Here is a 20,648-nt window from a genome sequence, read left to right as displayed (position 1 = left end):
TTTAACATATAAATATAATATATATTGCAATCGTTGATATATGTTTTGTAATTTTGTGATACGAATAATATTTTCTTAGGAAAACAGACGTGCAACATTTGTATAATGATATTAATTAATTTGGATCGGCAAATTGATAGCCGGATTTTGGATGGATGGGATCTAATCGGGCATTCACTTTGGTTGCAGGTCTCCTGGATACGTAAGAGGGATTTGCATATTCTGACGTCATCGATCCACGCTTACACAGGAGACGCAAGATTTTCTGTTAAGCATCCTGAAGCGTCCGACGAATGGACGCTGAAGATCAATTACGTCCAACCGCGAGACGCCGGGGTTTACGAATGCCAGGTTAACACCGAGCCCAAAATGAACTTAGCCTTCATGTTAAAAGTTGAAGGTAAAATCAAGGTCGTAAAGTTTCTAGAAATCTATTGGATAACTCTTTCATGGATCGTTTAATTAAAGAAAAAAATATGAATATTTATAAATTTTTAAATAAGTTTTATGATAAGAAAAAAACAATATACTTACACACTTTCTCTCTCTCTCTTTTTATAAAAAAAGAAAATAATTAATTATATATTAATGTACTCTAAATGTAGACTTTAACGTTTTAATTATACAAAAAAAAGATGTGCATATATATTATATTACATTACATGCACTTTATAATTTTGAATACATATTTGAAACGAATTAATTATTGCATATTAAAATATTTTAATTTTCACGTGAAATTTTTACAATGTTTGTTTCAATTAAATCAAGCAAAAAAAAAAACTATGAAAGGGTTAAATTAGATTCCGTAATGACTTTATGCCGCTGTAAATATTTTGCGTAATTTACGATAGATGAAGGAATACCTGAACGCTTTCGTAAGTGTCCATCACCTGATTGATCAGGAAAGACACTGCTGGATATTCGATTACGCACCAGCATGACCAAAGTGATCAATGCTTTCGCTTGCATGTCTGTTACGTGAAAAATATCCTAAAGTATCGATTAGTTTTGTTGCATCTTCTTCTCTCGAGTAATCACATAACATCGCAGTCACTTTAATTACCAGCGCACCGTATCGATTTCGTCTTTCAATACATACATACTAGTATGTACGATATTATATACGTGAGTTTAAACAGATACTTGCTTGTCAATTAATCTAATTTTATAGTTATATATACTACTTAAACTTTAAAAAATCTTAAACAAGATTAATTGAAATTAAAATTATCATTATTTATTAAAATTATGAATTAAATTATATTAGGATAAAAATCTTCAAAACATTAAACTAGAAATCGCCAAAGCTTCATAATATCGATACACGTGCAGAAAAATGTATAATAAAAAAAAACAGAATGCAATAAATGATTTCGTTGACAACGTTTTTTTTTGTTCGAAACTTCGCAGATATACGCGGTCCATATATATCGCTAGTGCTTTCGACGTTAGTTCAATTCCCAGCCCCGAAACAATAGATCTCGACGAAATCGATTAACTCGATATCTTTTCTGTCCTCCCATTCCAGAAAGTGCCCCTGTCCCTGCCACCACCACACCGAACGCCATTCACCGGACGTTCAACTCAGGTTAGACTCACGCAAGAGCAGACTCCTTTTCCAAGCTGTTAAATTTGTTAGCAGCTAGAAATTTTATATTTGCAATATTTAGTTGCGTGTGATAACAGTGCATGGATCTTTTACTGTATATAGTATATACTGTAATAGCCCAAATAAACGGCCGAGCCCGGTGGGTTTCGTTCGTTCAATGAGTTGAGGTCGTAGCGTGGGGAAGGACAAATGGACAGAACGCTATTCGTTTAGTCATTGTTACGTGAAACGTCCGAAACTGTCAATAAATGCTTCTTTTTTTGAAAATACGGCTGACGTTAACACGTGCTAATTATCCGTCGTAATATTGCAAGTCGTAAATATACGACGCGTTTAAATGTTTGGCAAACCGTTCGACAACCGAGTGTTGTTACTGAAACGGTAAAAACGCGACGCGAATATAAAGCGAAAATCTCTCTTGAGTAATAATTGAGTGGCCTCAACTTATTTAGACTTGTAGATATTATCAATGCGAAATATTATATTTTTAATAGACAAAGTTTAATTCTCCTATAATTTAGAAAATTTATAATTAATTTAATCTCTCGAAATTTTGCATGTTATTAATATGTATTTTTCTTATATTTTCTAAAATAATTACAGAAAAAAGATTCGAGTAGCAAGTAAGTACTGTTAGCATAAACAAAACACGTTTCATTGGCTTACGGTGTCATTGTTAACAATGACAGATCTCAATATGTTTTACGATATTGATAATGCATTTAAAAAAAAAAAAAATTAACGTTTCTCTACATTTTAAAATATTATAATTCTATTATATTCCTATTGATTTATGTGATATATTTTTATAAATTAATTAGTATATTATAACGTTTTTTTCTAGAATAGTTTATTAAAGTTTATTATAGTTTATTAAAGTTTATTAAAGTCTTACTAAAGTTTTAATTTTGTTTTTATTCCACAAGTTTAAATCGTGTTGTCGACTACATATAAAAGAAATAAATTTTAATATAAGTTAAAAGTTTATCATATGTGGAAACGCATCGCGTTTATATTGATTTGTTTAATCGGCAATATCCTCAAACTCACGACATATGGTAACTTTAATACTTCGGAAATGGAAATAATATCAATACCTTACAAAAAAACTTTATCCCAAAAAAGAAAGAGAGAAAGGAAGAGAGTGAGTGTGTGTGATAGAGAGAGAGAGAGAGAGAGAGAGAGAGAGAGAGAGAGAGAACGTGACGTAATGATCTAGTCGAATTTATGTCAACGCAAAATTATATTATTTTCTTTCTGCCATAGTTGAGATAGTTAATCATATCAATGTGTTTGCATTTTTCTGTTCAATGTTTATATTTATGTATAGGAAAAAGTGTAAAAGAACTAGACTATATTATATAATAATAATATATGTGCATATCATAAATTTCTTTATTAATAATATGAAATTAATAATAAAGTTTTTGAAACATACACATATAACATTGGAATTTTGTATCGAAAATATAAATTTGCGAGCAAGAAAAGAGAAATTATCATAGAAAAATGTCTAGTCTTTCATATAACAATATGGCAAATAATAAATTTGTCAACAACTCTATCAATACAAAATATGTAGTATCAATTTCATTCATATTAATGCATTACCATTATTATAGTATAGTACATTCGTACATATTGCCTAAAGAAATATGAATAGTAAAACAAACCGATAAATAGTTTACGTAAAATTCTATTATACATTACGTCAGTAAATGAATTTGGATAAATATAATTCGATCTTCTCAATCCCAGCCCATCAATTAGCGCAGACACACGTGGATACGAATGCGGAATATTTAAGCGTACGATTTCTAACGTATGTTGCAGCTGCTCAGGCAACAATCTCGGGGCCGGAAGACGTCTACGTGAAGAAGGGTAGCACGATAAGCCTCACGTGTGAAGTTAATGTACGAAGTACACCTCCCAGCAGCGTTTCGTGGCATCACGGAGGTGCCGTGGTAGATTTCGACAGTCCCAGGTACAAGCCGCGAGACTCGAGTTCTCAGCTTCGCTCCCCCGTAACTCTCCTCTTTCTTTACACATACGCACATATACACATATACACGCATATATATGTACATGTTTCTGTTCGATCGCGGATGTTACCGCTACTATCACATAATCAAACGAAATCGTCGCGCGTTTTCTCGTCTCAACAAAGAAGAAGAGAAGCTTAGGTTGATTTTCCAGATTGCTATTTTGCGATATCGTTGAATTAAAAGCGTTGGAGTATGGTGCTTTTAATTCTTTTCAATTTCATCGTCGATCCCGAAAGTCAAAAAATAATCTTTGATCTGGCAATTTTGGAATAAATGACGTTCTTTATGAAATAAAAATTATTTTCTGCCATTTCTTTTTCTCTCTGCAGCGATGACGAGAGATATGTCACTTGTATTGTCAAAAATGATTATAATGTCACTCGTTAAAATCACCACGTGACAGATTTTGCTTTCGCGTTGCGTTCGTCACGTTTTTAGCGTATATTATACATCAGTTTTATACGAAAAGACATGTGATGCAAATAAAAATTTTAAATTCTTTAAAATTTATTTAAAAATTTTTATTTCTCTCATGCACTTGTCAGATTCGTTGACAAGCATTTAACAATTTTATACAATCGTTTTGCCATTCGTGTTGCGATCACGCTTGTTGTTGACGCTTCGGCTCTAAGCTGCGTCTTCTCTCTGCAGAGAGAACTAGTGACAAAGTAGCAATGTGTGTGACGAGCACGACGTCAAAGTATCTGCGATAATTCAGTGTTCACCACAGGGGCGGTGTTTCCTTGGAGACGGAGAAAACGGATACCGGTACAACGAGCAGACTACTGGTGACACAGGCCAGATTGACCGACAGCGGAAATTACACCTGCATCCCTAGCAACGCGAACCCAGCGAGCGTAATGGTCCACGTGCTGAATGGTAAGCGATTTTTTTACGATGCGGACTTATCCGGCAGTCCATCATCCCTCGCGACGTACCCGGCAGTAGGATATCCGGATATTCGGATACTCAGGGCTGTGCTTAATGACATATCGCGATGGAAACGTCTGAACATTCGCGGTTAAAATATTCAGATAACCCGACGCTGGGGAGAACCTCCATATATCACGAGTATTATCTACCAAGCCGCTTCCCACACGATGCGATAAGTTGCTAAATTTTCAACAAATGCAAATGCGTTGCATTTATATGACGAATTTTATCATGGCAAATATGACGAATTTAATATTCATGCTTAGGCATATCTCGCGGAGTACGTTCCTTTTTATTCACTGCTTTCGTAAATTTATTCATTTATTTCACTAGTTTCGAATTAGAAAGAGAAAGAGAGAGAGAGAGAGAGAGAGAGAGAGAGAGAGAGAGAGAGCAACAAGATAATACGATGCAAATTAAATTACATGTACATCGAATTGCATGACATTTGGAAGTTTATTGCTTTATAAAGATCAATTAGTTTCTATTCAGGAAACACGATATACCGCTTGCAAACCATTCAAGATTCTCACTTGATAAACAAAGTCAGAGGCAAGTTCTCCACAATTTACACGCTTCATGCTACAATGTAATTCATTTATGCAAGTGGATTATCCAAACAATAGAAATATCAAATTCATATTTTATCTTGACAATATTGGCTCGATATTACTGAGCAATCTTCTTTATTGTTGCGGTATCGTAAAATTATTTTGTAATATTTAATGGACTAAATATTTTTCATTTTCATTTTTCTCCTTTTTTATTTACATAAATTATGTGCATAAAAATTCTTTTCTGCGTCATGTGATTCGATATTATATTATCTTGATATGATCGAATTTTTCTCTCCTCTCCGTGGCTGCATTTTTTTTCTTTGCAACGCGGCGGAGAAGCACGAGAAGCGAGTCAAGTAAAGTCAAGTCAAGTTGCCGCGTCATGTGCACGCTCTTCGATAAACGTCGCGTGCACACGCACACTCAAGAGCCATCGCATGCGAAAAAATCTCCAAGCATTGGCGTATAAACATTTCCATGTCGGCATTCTTGTATAATGCCGCATTTTCACGTCCACTATATCACACAATTCGATCAGAGCTCGCGGTTAACCGCTTGTTTTCGATTAACTGCAACTGGATTTGCATGATATTCGTTTAGTGGTATCTGGAAAAAATTTCTGGTGCCTATATATATATATATATAATTTTGTGCGAGTTTATTTGATTAAATATACTATGCATCGATTTTCTTATTTCTGAATCCAACATTTTATTTATGATTGACTTTCAAAAATATAATACTGAGAAATAAAACATAAAATGATGTAATATTAATTTTTGTTTAATAAAGCTAGAATAAAGCTTTACTCAATATAAATCTACAAGCCATCTCTTTGGTAAAATGCAAATTTATATTTCAATGATTTAATAAATGTGTTTGCATATATTCCATTTTTATATTTTGCAAGCAAAATATTGTAAATGGACATTATAACGGTTGATAATCCATTTCAACATCACTATCCATTGCTTAGCCCAACATATATGTATAAAAGTATATACATATTCGAAATGTATTACAGTTCTCTCTTAATTATACTGTAATTATTTGATATATTATTATCGTACGATTAGCTTTTTCATATTTGTTTATTATATTAATTAATTCTATTTATTTATAATAACTAAATTAATGTAAAAGATATTCTCTCTATATATCTTTCTTTTTCTCTTTTTCTTTGTCTCTCTAATCCCATTTTATATTTTACTTATAAAGCAAATATATTATTAGTAAAATATAAATGTCTGTTATTTATATCTCTGATAGATATACACAAATGTTATTCAATACTTACGCCTTTTTTATGCATTTAGTTGACTACATATATATTTCTACATTCCTCTTTCTTTTTAGACTCCTACGTTTTACTATTGCGAAACAGAGTAGAAGTTGGATTTATCAAACTTTTAGCTTCTTTTTGTAAACATTTAGAAATTTTACGCATTATTTTTTTTATTATCGTAACATTTTTCTGAAAAAATATATAGTGAAATTTTTCAGCAAGAATAGTGAAATTTTCTAGCAGCTTTTAGATTGTGTATGCACGATCGACAAATTTCACATTAATAAACGTTCACGTATTCGCGATGCAAGTTTGGTGACAGGAAGCCGAGCTCCTGAAATGTGACATTCGAAAGAGATGGCGTACGTTCATTCATCAAGTATCGAAATCCCCCGTCATAAAGTTTGACAGGTTCGTATATTGGAGTCGCAGCAAGTACTCGGCACCGCACGCATATACTCTCGCTTTTGATCTATTGTCAGCCGGCACAGCGCGTTTGCAATAACACATGTAATATCTTGTTCGGCAAGTTCACCAATCCAAGCTGTCAATCATTGCGAGCTCGCTGTCCTGGCACGCGCGTCTCGCGAAACTCGTTGCAGCTGTTCGAAATTGACAACTTTCTCGCTGCGTACCCAAAGTGGAGAGATTTATAGACTATAATAAATATTTATAGATTTTGACAAAATATATCAATTATAGAGAATTTTTTTACAAAAATAAAATGTATGTAATTATAAAATGTATACCAAATAATTTTAAAATAATGCTGAAATTTATGTAATAATATTTGTGGCATAATTAGAATTATAGCTTCCTCTTAGAATTATTTTTTCTTAACAAAGATATATCATCTAAACTTTAAAGCTGTAATATATAACAATAGTTTATCTTTTATTAAATTTCAAAAAATTTTACTTTCAAGAACTTCACTAGAATTTTAATATTATATTTAATTAATAGAGAATATTTAAAATACAATATTAAGAAATTTCTAAAAAAATATCTTGCAATGAAATAATTATAGGAATAATTATAATTATTGTGTGAATATATATTGTTATTTTATTCCTATGACGTAGTCTCTGTTTGCATAACATTCAATAAAAAAAAAAAAATTACATCAATATTCCGCAACTTTCATTTCGCTCCATTCGACTCTGACGTAACATGCATCCTGACCAACAGCGTAATAAATTTACAATACCGCTGGCCTCTCCTCTCAACTCTTAATTAAATTAATGTTTTCGAATCGAAGCGAAGCGCCCCATGTCCGAGTGCTAGAAAAATCAACAAACCCCTTCGGCAACTAGGCAACTAGATCTCACGCCACGTACACCGCGCGTTTGCACAGCAATCGAATTGCACAACTTAACAAGCTTTCTTCGACGTTTTCACGATTTTCACGCAGCCCTCGCTCTGTCCGCCGCCGCGCGATCCGCGGCGCGCTTTCCTCCCTCGAACCATCGATCGTACCCACTTTCATCCGGAAACGCCCGGCTGAGCACGCGCCTCGCTTCGCGGATCGGCCGCTTCCGGTGGCGGATGAAAATTAATGCGGCGCAGTTCGTCTGCATAATTAATTTACGGGGCGCACCCGGTCGCAGTGGTCGGCGCATCGGCCATCGACGTTATTTCAAACACAGCTGATTACTCTGCAAAATTGACCGCAAATTTCAATTATTTCCCGATAAACCCGTACGGGGTGACCCCGGGGCTATCCGTTCCAACACGTACTATCTGCGCATTAACGCAATTACGCATGTCGATCGTGCCCCGCCGATGCCGCCGTCAACATTTCGAGGGTCGTGGACCGGTGTCATTTTTCGATAACGGGCTAGGTAAACGCGGTATAACGGCCGTATAACTCCGTCAAATGAGATTTTCAATTTGCTCGTAAATTGCGGCCTTTCCGGCGGGACCGGCAAGCGACCGGTTACCACGATGCGGGACCGCTGTTATGTTCCTACCGCCGGACCCGTGATTATCTTTATTGCCATTGAATGCATGTGTGTGTGTGTGTGTATGTATGTTTTGTGCACAACGGCGATATCGCGCCCCGTCGTCATGAAGCGAGAAATTGCTGTTTCGCCCCCGAATGCGGTGCCCGCCGTAGCTGCAGTTATTGCCGAACAGAGCGATATTTCGTTTTGCAACTCATGCCATAGCACGTTTTACATCCTGCTAGAACACACACTGCGTAAACATTGCGTCAAACGTATTATTCCCTTCTCAACCTCATAGTGACGTAAAAGTTGATCGCTTTTATAAATTTGTTGCAAATGTTGCGGACTTACATGTGCGAAAGATAATATGACTGAAAAGTATATGATATGACACATCTCAATTTATATTAAAAATTAAGCATTTGCAAATTGCTTAGGCAAAAAGCATTCATAAAAAGTAATTGAAATAATAGTTATCATCTTATTAAAAAATTTTGCAATAATATGTATGAGAAGATAATACACGTAGCCAATGTGATTAAACTATTAATCAATCAAAGTGTTAATCCTTGATGTAATAAAATGTTATTTCTTATTGTATATTATTTTATAACTATAAATATAAATATAGTATAAATGCTTTAAAGCTTTATTTAGATAATTGTAAATTTTGAAAAGAATTTATTTTATTGCACATTTCATTCTCCCGATTTCCCGGTTATTTCACATAGGGCCTAGGTTGCGAGATTGTCATTAGGCTGGAAAGTTCCTGCTTAGCGTTTAACGCGTTATACAAACGATTAACCTACATTGTGAATCTAATTAGGACTGCGCAATTAAACTCTTGCGTTATGTAGCTACCCGAGATAATATTCAATGTATAACGAGTCTGTGATGTAGTTTATTTAGAATTAGTTATTGGGATAATGAAATTTGCTTTAACTTTTCAACAATTTTCAAATATATACTGCTCCCATGATGAACAATTATCAATATTAGTTGCTAAATGTGACAAATAACTGTGTATTAGAAAAGAACGCGCAAAGATATTTACATGTATTGACGTCTTCTGCGACAATTAATATTTCGATTATTTTTAATAAAACGCGTCATTTTACAATATCTATGAAGTCTACAAAAAAATCTACAAAATTAAAAAAAAAAAAAATAAAAAAAGTGCAAATATCCTCCTTTAATAATACAAATTGCTAAACAAAATAATTAATGTACAGGACAAAATTAAAGGTAGAGATGGATTAAAGATGCGGTTTGCATCATTTCTGTTATAGGTGAACATCCAGCGGCAATGCAGCATGGCGGTAGCTGCGGCGTGGCCCCGACTATTTTGCTCGCTAGCATCACTCTCATAATCGCGAATCTGCTAAGGTGAGCAGCCGTATCGTGAATAGTACATCTTAAACGAGAAAAGAAAGAAAAGAAAGTGTTAAACGCGTCGAGACGGTCGCGGAAAATATCGAAAGTAAACGCGGCGGCTGACACGATGGTCGTGAAACGGAAAAAATCGGAAAAATCGCCGACTGCGATAGATCTCTTTTAATTCACTCGTCGCTATCACGTGCTGCCCGTTTGTCGAGTGCTTGGAAGTGACGAACGAGAGAACAATACGGACGATATGCAGCGGACCAGAATTCTGTGTGAGGGGCGCAGTGGCGGACAATCTTTAACACGTACGTTTTTAACACGAAAATCTCTGTCTTAGACTATCTCTTCTTTTGTATGAAATCGTCGTGTTAAATGCGAAAAGTGTGCCCAGGGGACTATGCTCGATTACATATTGATGGTATCATGATTGATCGTATACGCCAAAAGAATTCTCTCGCACTTGTGCTTTTTATTAAATCGACATGTGTTACATGTGGCTCAACGAATGTGCGTGGATTCTCTTTAGTGATGAAGAAACTACTCATCTCTCGTAATTTCCTTGCGAGAGCAATTAGGATTTGTATTTTAATTAATTTAATAAGGGCCTCGTAGAATATTCCACATCGATCAATAGAGTCGTAATGAGCTCGTCACGGAATAAGATCGGTCGCGTGATCTGTCGCGATTTTCAATGTTTTCAAATCGAGTATCGATGGCTGGATCCGTTCGATGGCTATGAGATAATTATTACCTAAATTAAAGTTTATAATCTAACGATTGTCAACTTATTGGCGTAATAATTATCAGATAGTTAAAGCTCTTTTGTACATAAAACGATTAATGAACGTATAGATTTACCGCGACCTTGTTGTACATGTACAGTATAATGCACGTGCGAGAGTTGTCACGTGTCTAATCATCATTTTCCGTCGCACCTTTCATCTGGGTATATTGCATATGTTTTATATTAGTTATAGTTAAATACTTTTTGGTTTATATGTGCTTATATACTTTTTCCCAGATACAACTTATTCGGTTTTTATTAAACATATAATATTATTAAAAGAAATGAGTAGTAATGAGACAAATCAATTGTGATAATTTTCAAATATGATGCACTGATGATATTTCTTTAAAGAACTATAAGAATAATTTATCAGGTGAGCATTAAATTTGAACGCGATAATATTGCATTTATATAGAAAATTGGAAATTTATATAAGAAAATATTTTGTTCTTAAGATATGAAATATTAATTAATTAATGCAATTGTAAAATCAAAATCTTTTACAAAATTTGCGTTCCAAATAGAATATTTAACAGTATTGAAAATTTGTGACCTAATATTTATTTCAAAACGTATTTGAAAAAAAAATGCAAAGAAATAATTTACGAAAAAGTTTTTATCTTAAAAAGAGAGATAATGCGTGTGCGCGTATTAAAAGATAATTTATTCGAGATTTTAAATGATTAATTGATTATGAACTAATGGAAGACGCGCGATAGTGAACTAATCAAAGACGCGTGGAAACGAAAATTAATTTTTTTAAATTATAATTTTTTTTTTAAATTATAAAATTATTACAAAAGATTTATAAAATATGATTGTTGTCAAAATATAATTGTTTTAACATCAGAAGAATGTTTACAATATATGCGGTTATCTCGTAAAAGAATGAGCGAATTACGAAAACTGATCGTCTTAGTAATGGTAGTAGATAGGTTTATTCTCGATATGTTTCTGTTTGTTTATTGCAAGCAGGAATTTTAAATACTAAATGACTCGCAAGATTGATGCGTATCTTGCTTCGTCATCCAATAATCAAAATGCCACACACAGATAATGTTTCTCCTCCAATATTATTCCATCCAGAAATTTCTTTGATTTTTGATCTGAGAATATTAAAATAATTTTTTCGGAAATCAAAACGTGTCAAAATAAATTCTCCGAATAATCAAAATAAAATCAAATTGATATCAATCATCATGGATAATGGACATTACATTTTTAAAGCGTATAAAACAGAGCTCGTGTGTAGATAAGAGAGTATGGAAAGATAATACGTATATTAAAATAGATCAGTAATATAAGCGTTCGCATTATGTATCATGATAATATTACGTCGATGTACGAAAAGTATAATTCGAGAGATCAAAATGTAAGTATAAGAGAAATAAGAGATTTTTTTTTTTCAAAATTAATAAAAAATTGCCTTTATGAAAACTCATTTAAATTTTCCAAGATGTTGTTGCATTATCACGTTAAATTAATTTATTATGTATTGTTAAAATCTGTTGAAACTATTTGTATTAAAAAATATAAAAGTTTAGATATTTTTATAATGTTTCTTTATACATATTTTTTTCGTGTAAACAAATTTAGTAATTTGTTAGATATCTAAATTTTTCTTTTTAAAAGCAATTATAACTTACTGATTATTGCGTTTTGCAAATAAATTAAATAAGTCTGTGTATAATTGACATAATTCCACGCTGTTAAAACTTCACTTTTCATTAACTTGATCATAAACTTTATTCATTAATATTAAATTGTACAGTAGTCTTCCGACTTTAGTGTCGATCTAATCGCATATTTCCATCAAATTCTAGTCTCTTCAAAGATAAATGTTTAATTAATTGTTCTTCCATTTATTTCACTAAAGCAATTAAATCTTGATTATCTAAGCTAAAATAGTTAAGCATCTTTTAATGACTTTTTCAATTAATTTTTTCCACTCTAAACTGTCTTCTCCGAGAAAAAAAGAATACGAGAGAGAGAGAGAGAGAGAAAGACCCTAGATCTGATCATTAAATAATCCAGTGTGCGTAATATATGATATAGCGATAAATCAATAGATAGTAGGTTTATTACAAAATATAATGTAACACAAGTAAAGAAATATATCATAATAATTAACATGTTAAGATGCGATTTCTTAGAATAGATTTTTTATAACGTCGTAGCTCGGAAAAAAGTTAAGATTTACCAATTGTTGGAGATTGTCCATCATTTCTGAAACTTCAGAAAAAGACAAAATCGGAGGAGAAATACCGCGATGCTATCATTTTATGTATAATTTGTATCTTAAGTTATATTGATATATTAAATAAATGAACGAATTCAATTAACAAAATTAATATGTACGCTGAATAAAATTGCGAATCACACTATGGTGCGGAGAGACTGATTGGCAGTGCAATCATATAAAAAGTGATCAAGTGAAAAGTGAAAAATTAAATTTTTTTTATAAATTGAAAAGTGTGTCAAATTTTATGAATAAAAATATATCTTCACACATCGAACAATCGCTGTGTCAAATCCAAATGCATTCAATATTTAATCAAGTTCAATTAAATAAAAAAAATTATATTTCCGATGTTTCTCATTTTGATCGTTTTTTTAGAAGAGCCCATCGTAATTTTTTGTAACGAAAAGGTATGTGGCGAAATTGTGAAATTTAATAATAATATTCCTGTGCGTAAAGAATGATCAAACAGAAAAATAACGAGAGAGGTATACCTATATGTGAACTAGATAATCGACATCCGCGATTCGCATACTTACGGAGAATGTTGCACATTATATAGATAAGAAATTAGACTGCATTGTACATACAATTCATAATCAATAATATATTATGTTATAGAAAAACTTAAGCATGAATCAAAAAAGACAAGATTAAAAACGCGCGAAAATGATGCGATATAGTATATTATATTGTAAAAATACCCATCGACGTGGATACTGTTTCAATAAATGTAATGATAATAAAAAAAAAAAAAAAAACAGACTTTTTTACTTGCTCCTCCTGTTAGATAGTCTTTTTGTCAAGTGTATATATATATTTTTTATATAACATAAACAACAATTATATCTATAATATTGTTAATTTTAATAGTTTCGTCCGATTTTGCCACATTTTTCTGATATTTTTAGAACCTATTGATATTCAAATTTTTTATCGACTACGAAAGAGAAATAAAAACTAGAAAATAGTTTAAATTTTGCGCTTGAATAAAAAGAGTAAAGCCTCCAAAAAATATATATAGTTGGAAATAACAGAGTTGTCAACCACAGATAAATTGTTCTCAAAATTTAATCTCTCTTTGCAAAGATTGTAAATTTAAATAGTGGATTGCAATCTTATATTTAATTCAACTTCTATTATATTTAAAGTAATATGTTATTATATAAAATATTGTGTAGTTTTTTTATTATATATACAGAGACAGATTTATTTAAAGAGTACGTTTTTTTAATTAGATACAGAAACGCTTGGTCTTAATTGGTACGCAGCTCATGTATATCGATTTTTTATGCGTCACATGTGTGCAATGCGCTCCAGTTTTATGCGTGAAAAATAGTAGGTGGAAAAATACGCACATACATGCTATTAGCGAGAAACACATGTAGTAAACGCCCCGTATTTATCGCATGCATATGTCACTGCTTTTTGAAAATTGTTAAACAGACATTTAAAAATGTGCAGAAATATTTATAGTAAAGCTGCAGCTCACTTTTAATTTCATTATTTGCTTTAATGATATGTGTGAAGCTGATGTATCATTTTGAAGAAACTTATAAATAATTAAGAGTATTTTTTAATTTTAAATAAATCCATAGTTCCTGATAGTTTAAACAAATAATGTATTAATGCCCTCTAAATATTAAAAGCAAACTACATTTTTATTATTTTTAATCGTGTTACTATATTAAAAAAAATATATACAATTGTATTATATTTAATAGTCTATTTTTAATGGATGCAATAAGAACGCGAAATTGCAAACCTCGGACAGCTTCCGGACCATCGAGCAACTTCCGGACTTTCGAAGGCAGTGAATTTGTGTATTGTGCCGCAATTTTTCTTTCACGACGCACGTGTACGATGTTTTGCGCTGGATAGTGGCAGACGAACAGAGCGCACGGGAAAACTGCAGCACAATTAAACGCGATACGCACGGTAAGCCCTGGCTATCTACTACGTGTACCGGGCTGTTTCCAACTTCGCCACCGCGACAATTAACGAACGAACGCAACGGATCAGGCGATTCGTTGTCGCGCAATTCGTGCCGCGATTGCTTCTCGACCAGCGTCAAAACGAGACGAGAATATGAGAATTTCCGAAATCGAATGAACGAGACACAATGGCAGTCAGATATATGGACAAAAGTTGAAATCGGCAAAGAGGAGAAACGGTGCTTGATAAACGTATATTTGAAAAAAAAAACTTGAGAGAACAACATTCAATATGTATTCACCGTCTTCCTTTTTGCCTGTTATGTACGATATTATAGATATTTTTTATTTCTCTCAATTATATATGTTTATAATTTTTAATAAGTTTTTAAAAAAATGCAATAAACAAAAATCTAATTTTTGTATAAAGGATTTAAATAATTATACAATCTTTAAACGTTATGATTTTTAAACATAAATATTTAATTAGAAATATTATATATATATATATATATATATATATATATATATATATATATCTGTATAAAAATTAATTAATATAAATATTTTGAATATTTCGAGATAAAATCTAGAATATCATACATATATATGCGTTATATATTACGGAATAATTTAAACTAAACCAATACCGTGAAGATAAAAATAAATCCGTAATTTTACAAGTAAAAAAATAATAAATTAAATAAAAGTTATAAATCGCTCACCCTAAAGTTGCTCAATGTTTCCCAAGGATTTCCTCTTCTTTTTTGTTAGTTTTTACCGCTCCTTTATGACAATCACTCGAGAAAACACTGTTTATTACAATCACCCAACATTTTGCATGGCACTGACTTAATTATACACAATACGCATTATATTCGACGTGAGAAAGAATCTGCTCAACACTCGAGAATTATTCAGTTTGATTAACGTGCAATTCGTGATGCTATTGTTCACGGAATTAATAATGACTTTATTTATTCACTAATTAAACGACGTTGCGATGTCACTTGACTCCGAAATTGGTGTGTACTGTATCCGCATTAAAATGAGTGAAAACTACGAAAAAATAACATTGGCTGTGTCTCGATATCGCGCGATATTATGCGAATCGAATTAATGAGCGGTTAAAAGATTCAATAAATCATCAGAAGATAATTGAAAATTAATGTATAGTGAATACAATCTATTTCCAATCTATAAATGTTGCGAAATATATATACGTATTATTAATGAACGGTCAAGGATATTAAATCTTCCTATTATTTCGATTAGTCATCGTCGCGATATTACTACGTGTCATTTATCGCAGAAATTAATCAATTTTACAGACTAATATTCACTAAGTGAAATAATTGAAGAATAATCGCGTTTCGAACGATAATGCTACGACGTACACAACGACTGACTGCTACATTCCTGTTCGAGTCTCGCCGAGCAAATGACAACAAGGTTACAAATACAAACAACAGTGTGTTATACATTATGAAGCATTTTGACGCTTGTGTCTTATAAACAACAACGTTATACACAGCGTCTTATAAACAACAGTTATACACTAACGAAGTTTTGCGCTCATTTATTTTAAAATTTGATACCTTATAATCTGTATATAATAATGTATTTATGAGAAAATTAAGTTTTGGATACATACACATACATACACACTATATATATATACACATAATATAGTTTCATTAATAATAAAAGTTATAATTAGAAAGTTGTGTGTATGTGTGAGCATTATTATATATTTTTATTAAAGTTGATTAATAATATACAGAGAAGATACAAATTAATACCACAAAATATTAAAAATATTAAAAAATATACAAATTATTAATATACATAAATATTATTTATATATACATATTCTTTTTCAGAGATTTTATCGTTTCATTAATTCTCAGTTTATTTCCATAATGTGCTTGTAAAAAAAAAACTTTTGCAAGACATGAAATTTCTGTAAGATGCTTTTTCCGGTGCTATTTTAGTTAATTTATACAACTAAAATTTTAACATATTTGCTTTGAGACAAAAGCAGTATTTTCCACAATGTGTTTTTATTTTCCGCATTTATAGTGTTCCATAAAAGTGCACAAAAGCATGCATCATCATAACCCACACATGCAAGAATAAACGGCTTTTCCTGACAAAGACAAACTGTCCGGGCGTATTACCGCGGAAGGAACAAGGACACGTAACGGCGGATTCACGTTTCTTCTTTGGCAATGCACTATTGCAGTTCGTCTATGTCGGGGTGAGCTTTTACGTCGGCATTGACACGAAATTGCACGGCGAGCTAATTTCCGGAGTGCAACGTGTGCAAAAAAATTATTCTGCCAATAAAAATTTTACCATCTTGCATCGGTTAACGCGCAATTCAATTTTATTGTAACGAATAACCCGAGCCTTCCACGTCTCGCTGACCTCTCGCGATCGTGCGCAAAAAGCCGGATCGGGGCGGCTCTCAACTATCGAAAAACAATTAAATGGATAAAATATCGACATACAGTTCGATAGACGGCTGATATTTTATCAGCTGTTCGGCCGGCTCGTCGGCATCTTGTTGAGCGTGAACGTATGCTGTGAGGGTTGTGGTAAAATGCTGAGGGTGAACCCAATCAGATCAAAAAATCATTATTTTCATGCTGTTGTCACATATCCTTCACTGTGACAACTGAATCAGCTTCATTTATTTCAAAAAACTAGATTGCAGTATAATACATTAATAATCTTTGTAATTATGAAAATATTAATATGATGGATTAATTGACTTTCATATTAGAAAGATGTCGATAATAAAATATGATACTATATTAAACAGTTTAAATTAAATGTTGGGTAGAAGCATACATAAAGTTTATTAAAAAATATATATTGTCAATATTATTTTATATCCTTTTATATTACTTCCTCGAAAAATATTAATGATTCAAAAGAATGTGTCTTAATATCATGCAAATTACAAGAATAAAAAGTAAAATTATTTTGCTTTTTTTAAATAACACATTTTCATTATTGCTTTGTGAAAAATATTTGTTAAACTATTGACAAAAAAAAAATTAAATAATATTTTGCAAAAATTAATTATCAATCAATCATCAAACCTATCAGCATGTTAATTGAGATTCTTCGATAAAATCACGATAGTTATAAACATTAGTATATACATCAGATATGCCCAAAGCGCAGGGCAAGACCCAAGAGACGACACCAACGACTTCATCATCAACAACGAGTGGACCACCGCTGTCACCCTAAAGTGTATGCAAAAAAAAAAAATTTATTTTCAATTACTCACATTTATGACAGCATATAGACGATGAAATGCCCCCCAATATAATTAAAAGATTTTGTCATTTAATTATTTTACAATTATTTTACAACTGTTTTTTTAGTAAAAAATATATGCACATATATTTAATACTTTTAAAATATATAATATAAAAAACATTAAGAGATACTCACTTGGCAAGCACCTTTCCCAACCTTTTCCAACGTACATATCTGGTTTTCATTGGTGCGTGGATTTTTGTGACCTTGCAAGCAGCGCTCTTGACTCAAGACATTCACGCTAAGCCATCTGAGTATTTCTGAGGATGATCCACTTGTTTTTGTCCTTCCCCATCCGCTCACGATGCCGCGTTTGCCGCCGTTAATGTAGTTTTTACTTGCTAAAGGAATCAGACCTTGGACATCGTTTGCTTCAATCGGTTTTTTCAACTACGCGAAAGAACATTCGCAGAATTGTAAAATAAAATTATAAAAATAAGCGCAAAATTATTTTATGTAAGTTTTTTTCTACTTATTTATTTATGCACCTAACGAGTTTGGTAAACTTACGGTAATCACAGCGATATCATCCTTCCAGCCATTCTCTTTTTCACCGGTGTATCCTGAATGTATTCGAATGCATTTGATGTCATGTTTCTCGCCACCTATTCTCGGACTATTGGTTCCAGTTACGACAATCTGCAAATTGAATAATTTCGTGAGCTGAGAAAAAAGATTAAAATATGAATACAGAAAGAAATAGAATTGAGAAGAGTAATATACATAAATGAATAAGAGACAGATGATAAAAATAGTATCAATTAAGTAAATATATATCGAGTATGTTCATGTGCCGTAATAAGTTTTTATTCAAATATTTAAATAATAATATTGGAATAATTTTTTAAAGTCTGTTACGTACCATGTCGTTTGTATAAAAATCATCATCTACGCAATGAGCAGCAGTAAGGATGTGCGTACTACTAATGATAGTACCCCCGCAAATATGCTCACCGTAAGATTGGAGGGATACTTGATATTTAAATTGACCAATTGCGGCTATGTCACCGCCGATGATTCGTTCGGGCTCATCGCAGCAAGCCTCTATAATTAAGATTAAAATTATTTATTATTATGTCTGAAAATAAAAAGACAAATATAAAAAAAGAAATAAAACATAAAGCACATACATGAATCTATTATTATGAAAATTATGAAAATTATTATGAAGTACATATTAAACCTTGTTAGATTTTATTTTGTCAAACTTGACATAAAGATATATTCACAAATTTCTTCCACACATATATGATTTATATGTTTGTCAATGAGTCGTTGATTTTGTGTACTTACGATGGGCGATGGCACTGATAGCGACAAGAATAGTTAACTTGATCATCCTCACAAATTGCAAATCATATGCAAATCGAATTGTGAACTGGATAGAGGAGACCATTCAACCATTTCTTTTTATATACAGTATTGTATCTGCGTTCAACCTTGTATAGCAGCTGTTCTTGTTTGCACTATATTAGCAAATATATTACGCATTTTATTCATTCATTTGTTAACGAAGCACATCTATATCTGCATACAGCTTTCAGAAATCTCAAAGCCGATATAAAAAGTAACAAATGTAAAATGAATAATTTTTATATTATTCATGAATGTTTTCATTGTTCTATACAAAGTGCATTTTTTATTATCTATTTAAAAAATAATTGTATAACGTAATTATTTCACTGAAAGAAGTAAAGAGAAGCGATAATTAAAAAGTTAAAATCATTAATTATCGTTCATGCGCGAGTAATTTGATTTTATTAAAGTATTACTTTAGTTCTTGTAATAAGAGATATAACACATCAATATATTATCTAATCTTAAAAATATTGAATTGTTTATCGCAAGAAATTAAATTTCTATCTTATTTTTAATTTATAAAAGTGACAATTGGAAGGATCCATTATTCAAACAGTGTGTACAAGATGAATTTCAATTGACTATAAAATCGTAAATAAATATCGTTAAAAGTCGATACATATCAAATTATAGAATCTCTCTATCCGTGTGACGTACAGATCAAAGTTGTCTCAACAAATTTGTACATTTCAAATGCAAATTTCAGCAAACTCCAATTTGTTGTAAATTTGTTGAAACCTTATACTATTAAAATATACATATATTTAAATCAAATTTTTATCAATAGTCAGTGATTGATAAATTTATAATTGCCAAATTGTTTTCTGTGGGCTCAATGAATTGCGAAAACAACGTGTATTAATATAGCACATTTTTTATAACAAAAATAAAATCACGCATGTTTTTAATTGAAAATATTTTATATAATGCTTTTCTCTCTCTATAAACATTAGTAACATTATTTGCAATAATTTTAACCAATTAATTATGACAAGTAATGTGTATTGACAAATAGTTGATACACAAAATAAATAACAAATATTGAAAAAAAATATTGAAATGATATTTTGGTAAGATTTTTTTGTAAAGAATAAAAATATTTTAGTTGTCTTACAATTAAATGGAGTGCTTCCCGAAATTAAAAGACAAAGACTTTGACATGATTAATTATGTGTTCACGTATCACAATGCAATAATGAAATACGTGAAATGAATACATAAAATATTTCTCC

At 31.7% G+C, this 20,648-nt stretch overlaps 3 protein-coding genes across 6 annotated transcripts in view; 1 reads left to right on the top strand and 2 right to left on the bottom strand.

The window, feature by feature from the left end:
- LOC126855313 (basement membrane-specific heparan sulfate proteoglycan core protein-like) overlaps positions 1–13,535 on the top strand; it is a 247,012-nt gene extending 233,477 nt beyond the window's left edge. For 2 of the 3 annotated variants that reach the window (XM_050602854.1, XM_050602853.1), the window contains 5 exons: positions 190–400; positions 1,532–1,591; positions 3,446–3,596; positions 4,388–4,536; positions 9,668–13,535. In XM_050602854.1, the coding sequence (XP_050458811.1) occupies positions 190–400; positions 1,532–1,591; positions 3,446–3,596; positions 4,388–4,536; positions 9,668–9,768 (672 nt within the window). In that variant the 3' untranslated portion in view covers positions 9,769–13,535. The remainder of the gene's footprint in view (positions 1–189; positions 401–1,531; positions 1,592–3,445; positions 3,597–4,387; positions 4,537–9,667) is intronic. The other variant, XM_050602855.1, reaches the window with a different exon arrangement.
- The window catches only part of LOC126855304 (uncharacterized), a 140,297-nt gene extending 124,600 nt beyond the window's left edge, over positions 1–15,697 (bottom strand). Inside the window, exon 1 of the mRNA XM_050602833.1 lies at positions 15,447–15,697. The gene's annotated coding sequence lies outside the window, so the exon portion shown is untranslated. The remainder of the gene's footprint in view (positions 1–15,446) is intronic.
- Positions 15,698–17,400: 1,703 nt separating this feature from the next.
- On the bottom strand, positions 17,401–20,648 carry LOC126855315 (chymotrypsin-1-like). 2 transcript variants are annotated; one of them, XM_050602858.1, is made up of 6 exons: positions 20,531–20,648; positions 19,351–19,523; positions 18,920–19,101; positions 18,568–18,696; positions 18,193–18,447; positions 17,401–17,981 (listed from the first exon to the last, which is right to left on the bottom strand). In XM_050602858.1, the coding sequence occupies exons 2-6, from the start codon at positions 19,451–19,453 to the stop codon at positions 17,835–17,837; spliced, it is 816 nt and encodes a 271-aa protein (XP_050458815.1). In that variant the 5' UTR covers positions 19,454–19,523; positions 20,531–20,648; the 3' UTR covers positions 17,401–17,834. The 2 variants fall into 2 exon arrangements, with proteins under 2 accessions (XP_050458815.1, XP_050458816.1); XM_050602859.1 differs by lacking the exon at positions 20,531–20,648 and having other exon boundaries at positions 19,351–19,548.

This window comes from Cataglyphis hispanica, chromosome 15 (genome assembly GCF_021464435.1).
Source record: "Cataglyphis hispanica isolate Lineage 1 chromosome 15, ULB_Chis1_1.0, whole genome shotgun sequence".
Lineage (NCBI taxonomy): Eukaryota > Metazoa > Arthropoda > Insecta > Hymenoptera > Formicidae > Cataglyphis > Cataglyphis hispanica.
Note: the sequence above shows the minus strand (reverse complement) of the source record. Positions and strands in the feature narration are given on the sequence as shown.

Excerpts from the sequence above, each read along its gene's own strand:
- LOC126855315 (XM_050602858.1), bottom strand. The coding sequence starts at position 19,453 with ATGGTCTCCTCTATCCAGTTCACAATTCGATTTGCATATGATTTGCAA. Across the intron at positions 18,697-18,919 it reads ATTTTTATACAAACGACATG|ATTGTCGTAACTGGAACCAA; the intron begins GTACGTAACAGA and ends TTCAATTTGCAG. Across the intron at positions 17,982-18,192 it reads TTGGGAAAGGTGCTTGCCAA|GGTGACAGCGGTGGTCCACT; the intron begins GTGAGTATCTCT and ends CATACACTTTAG.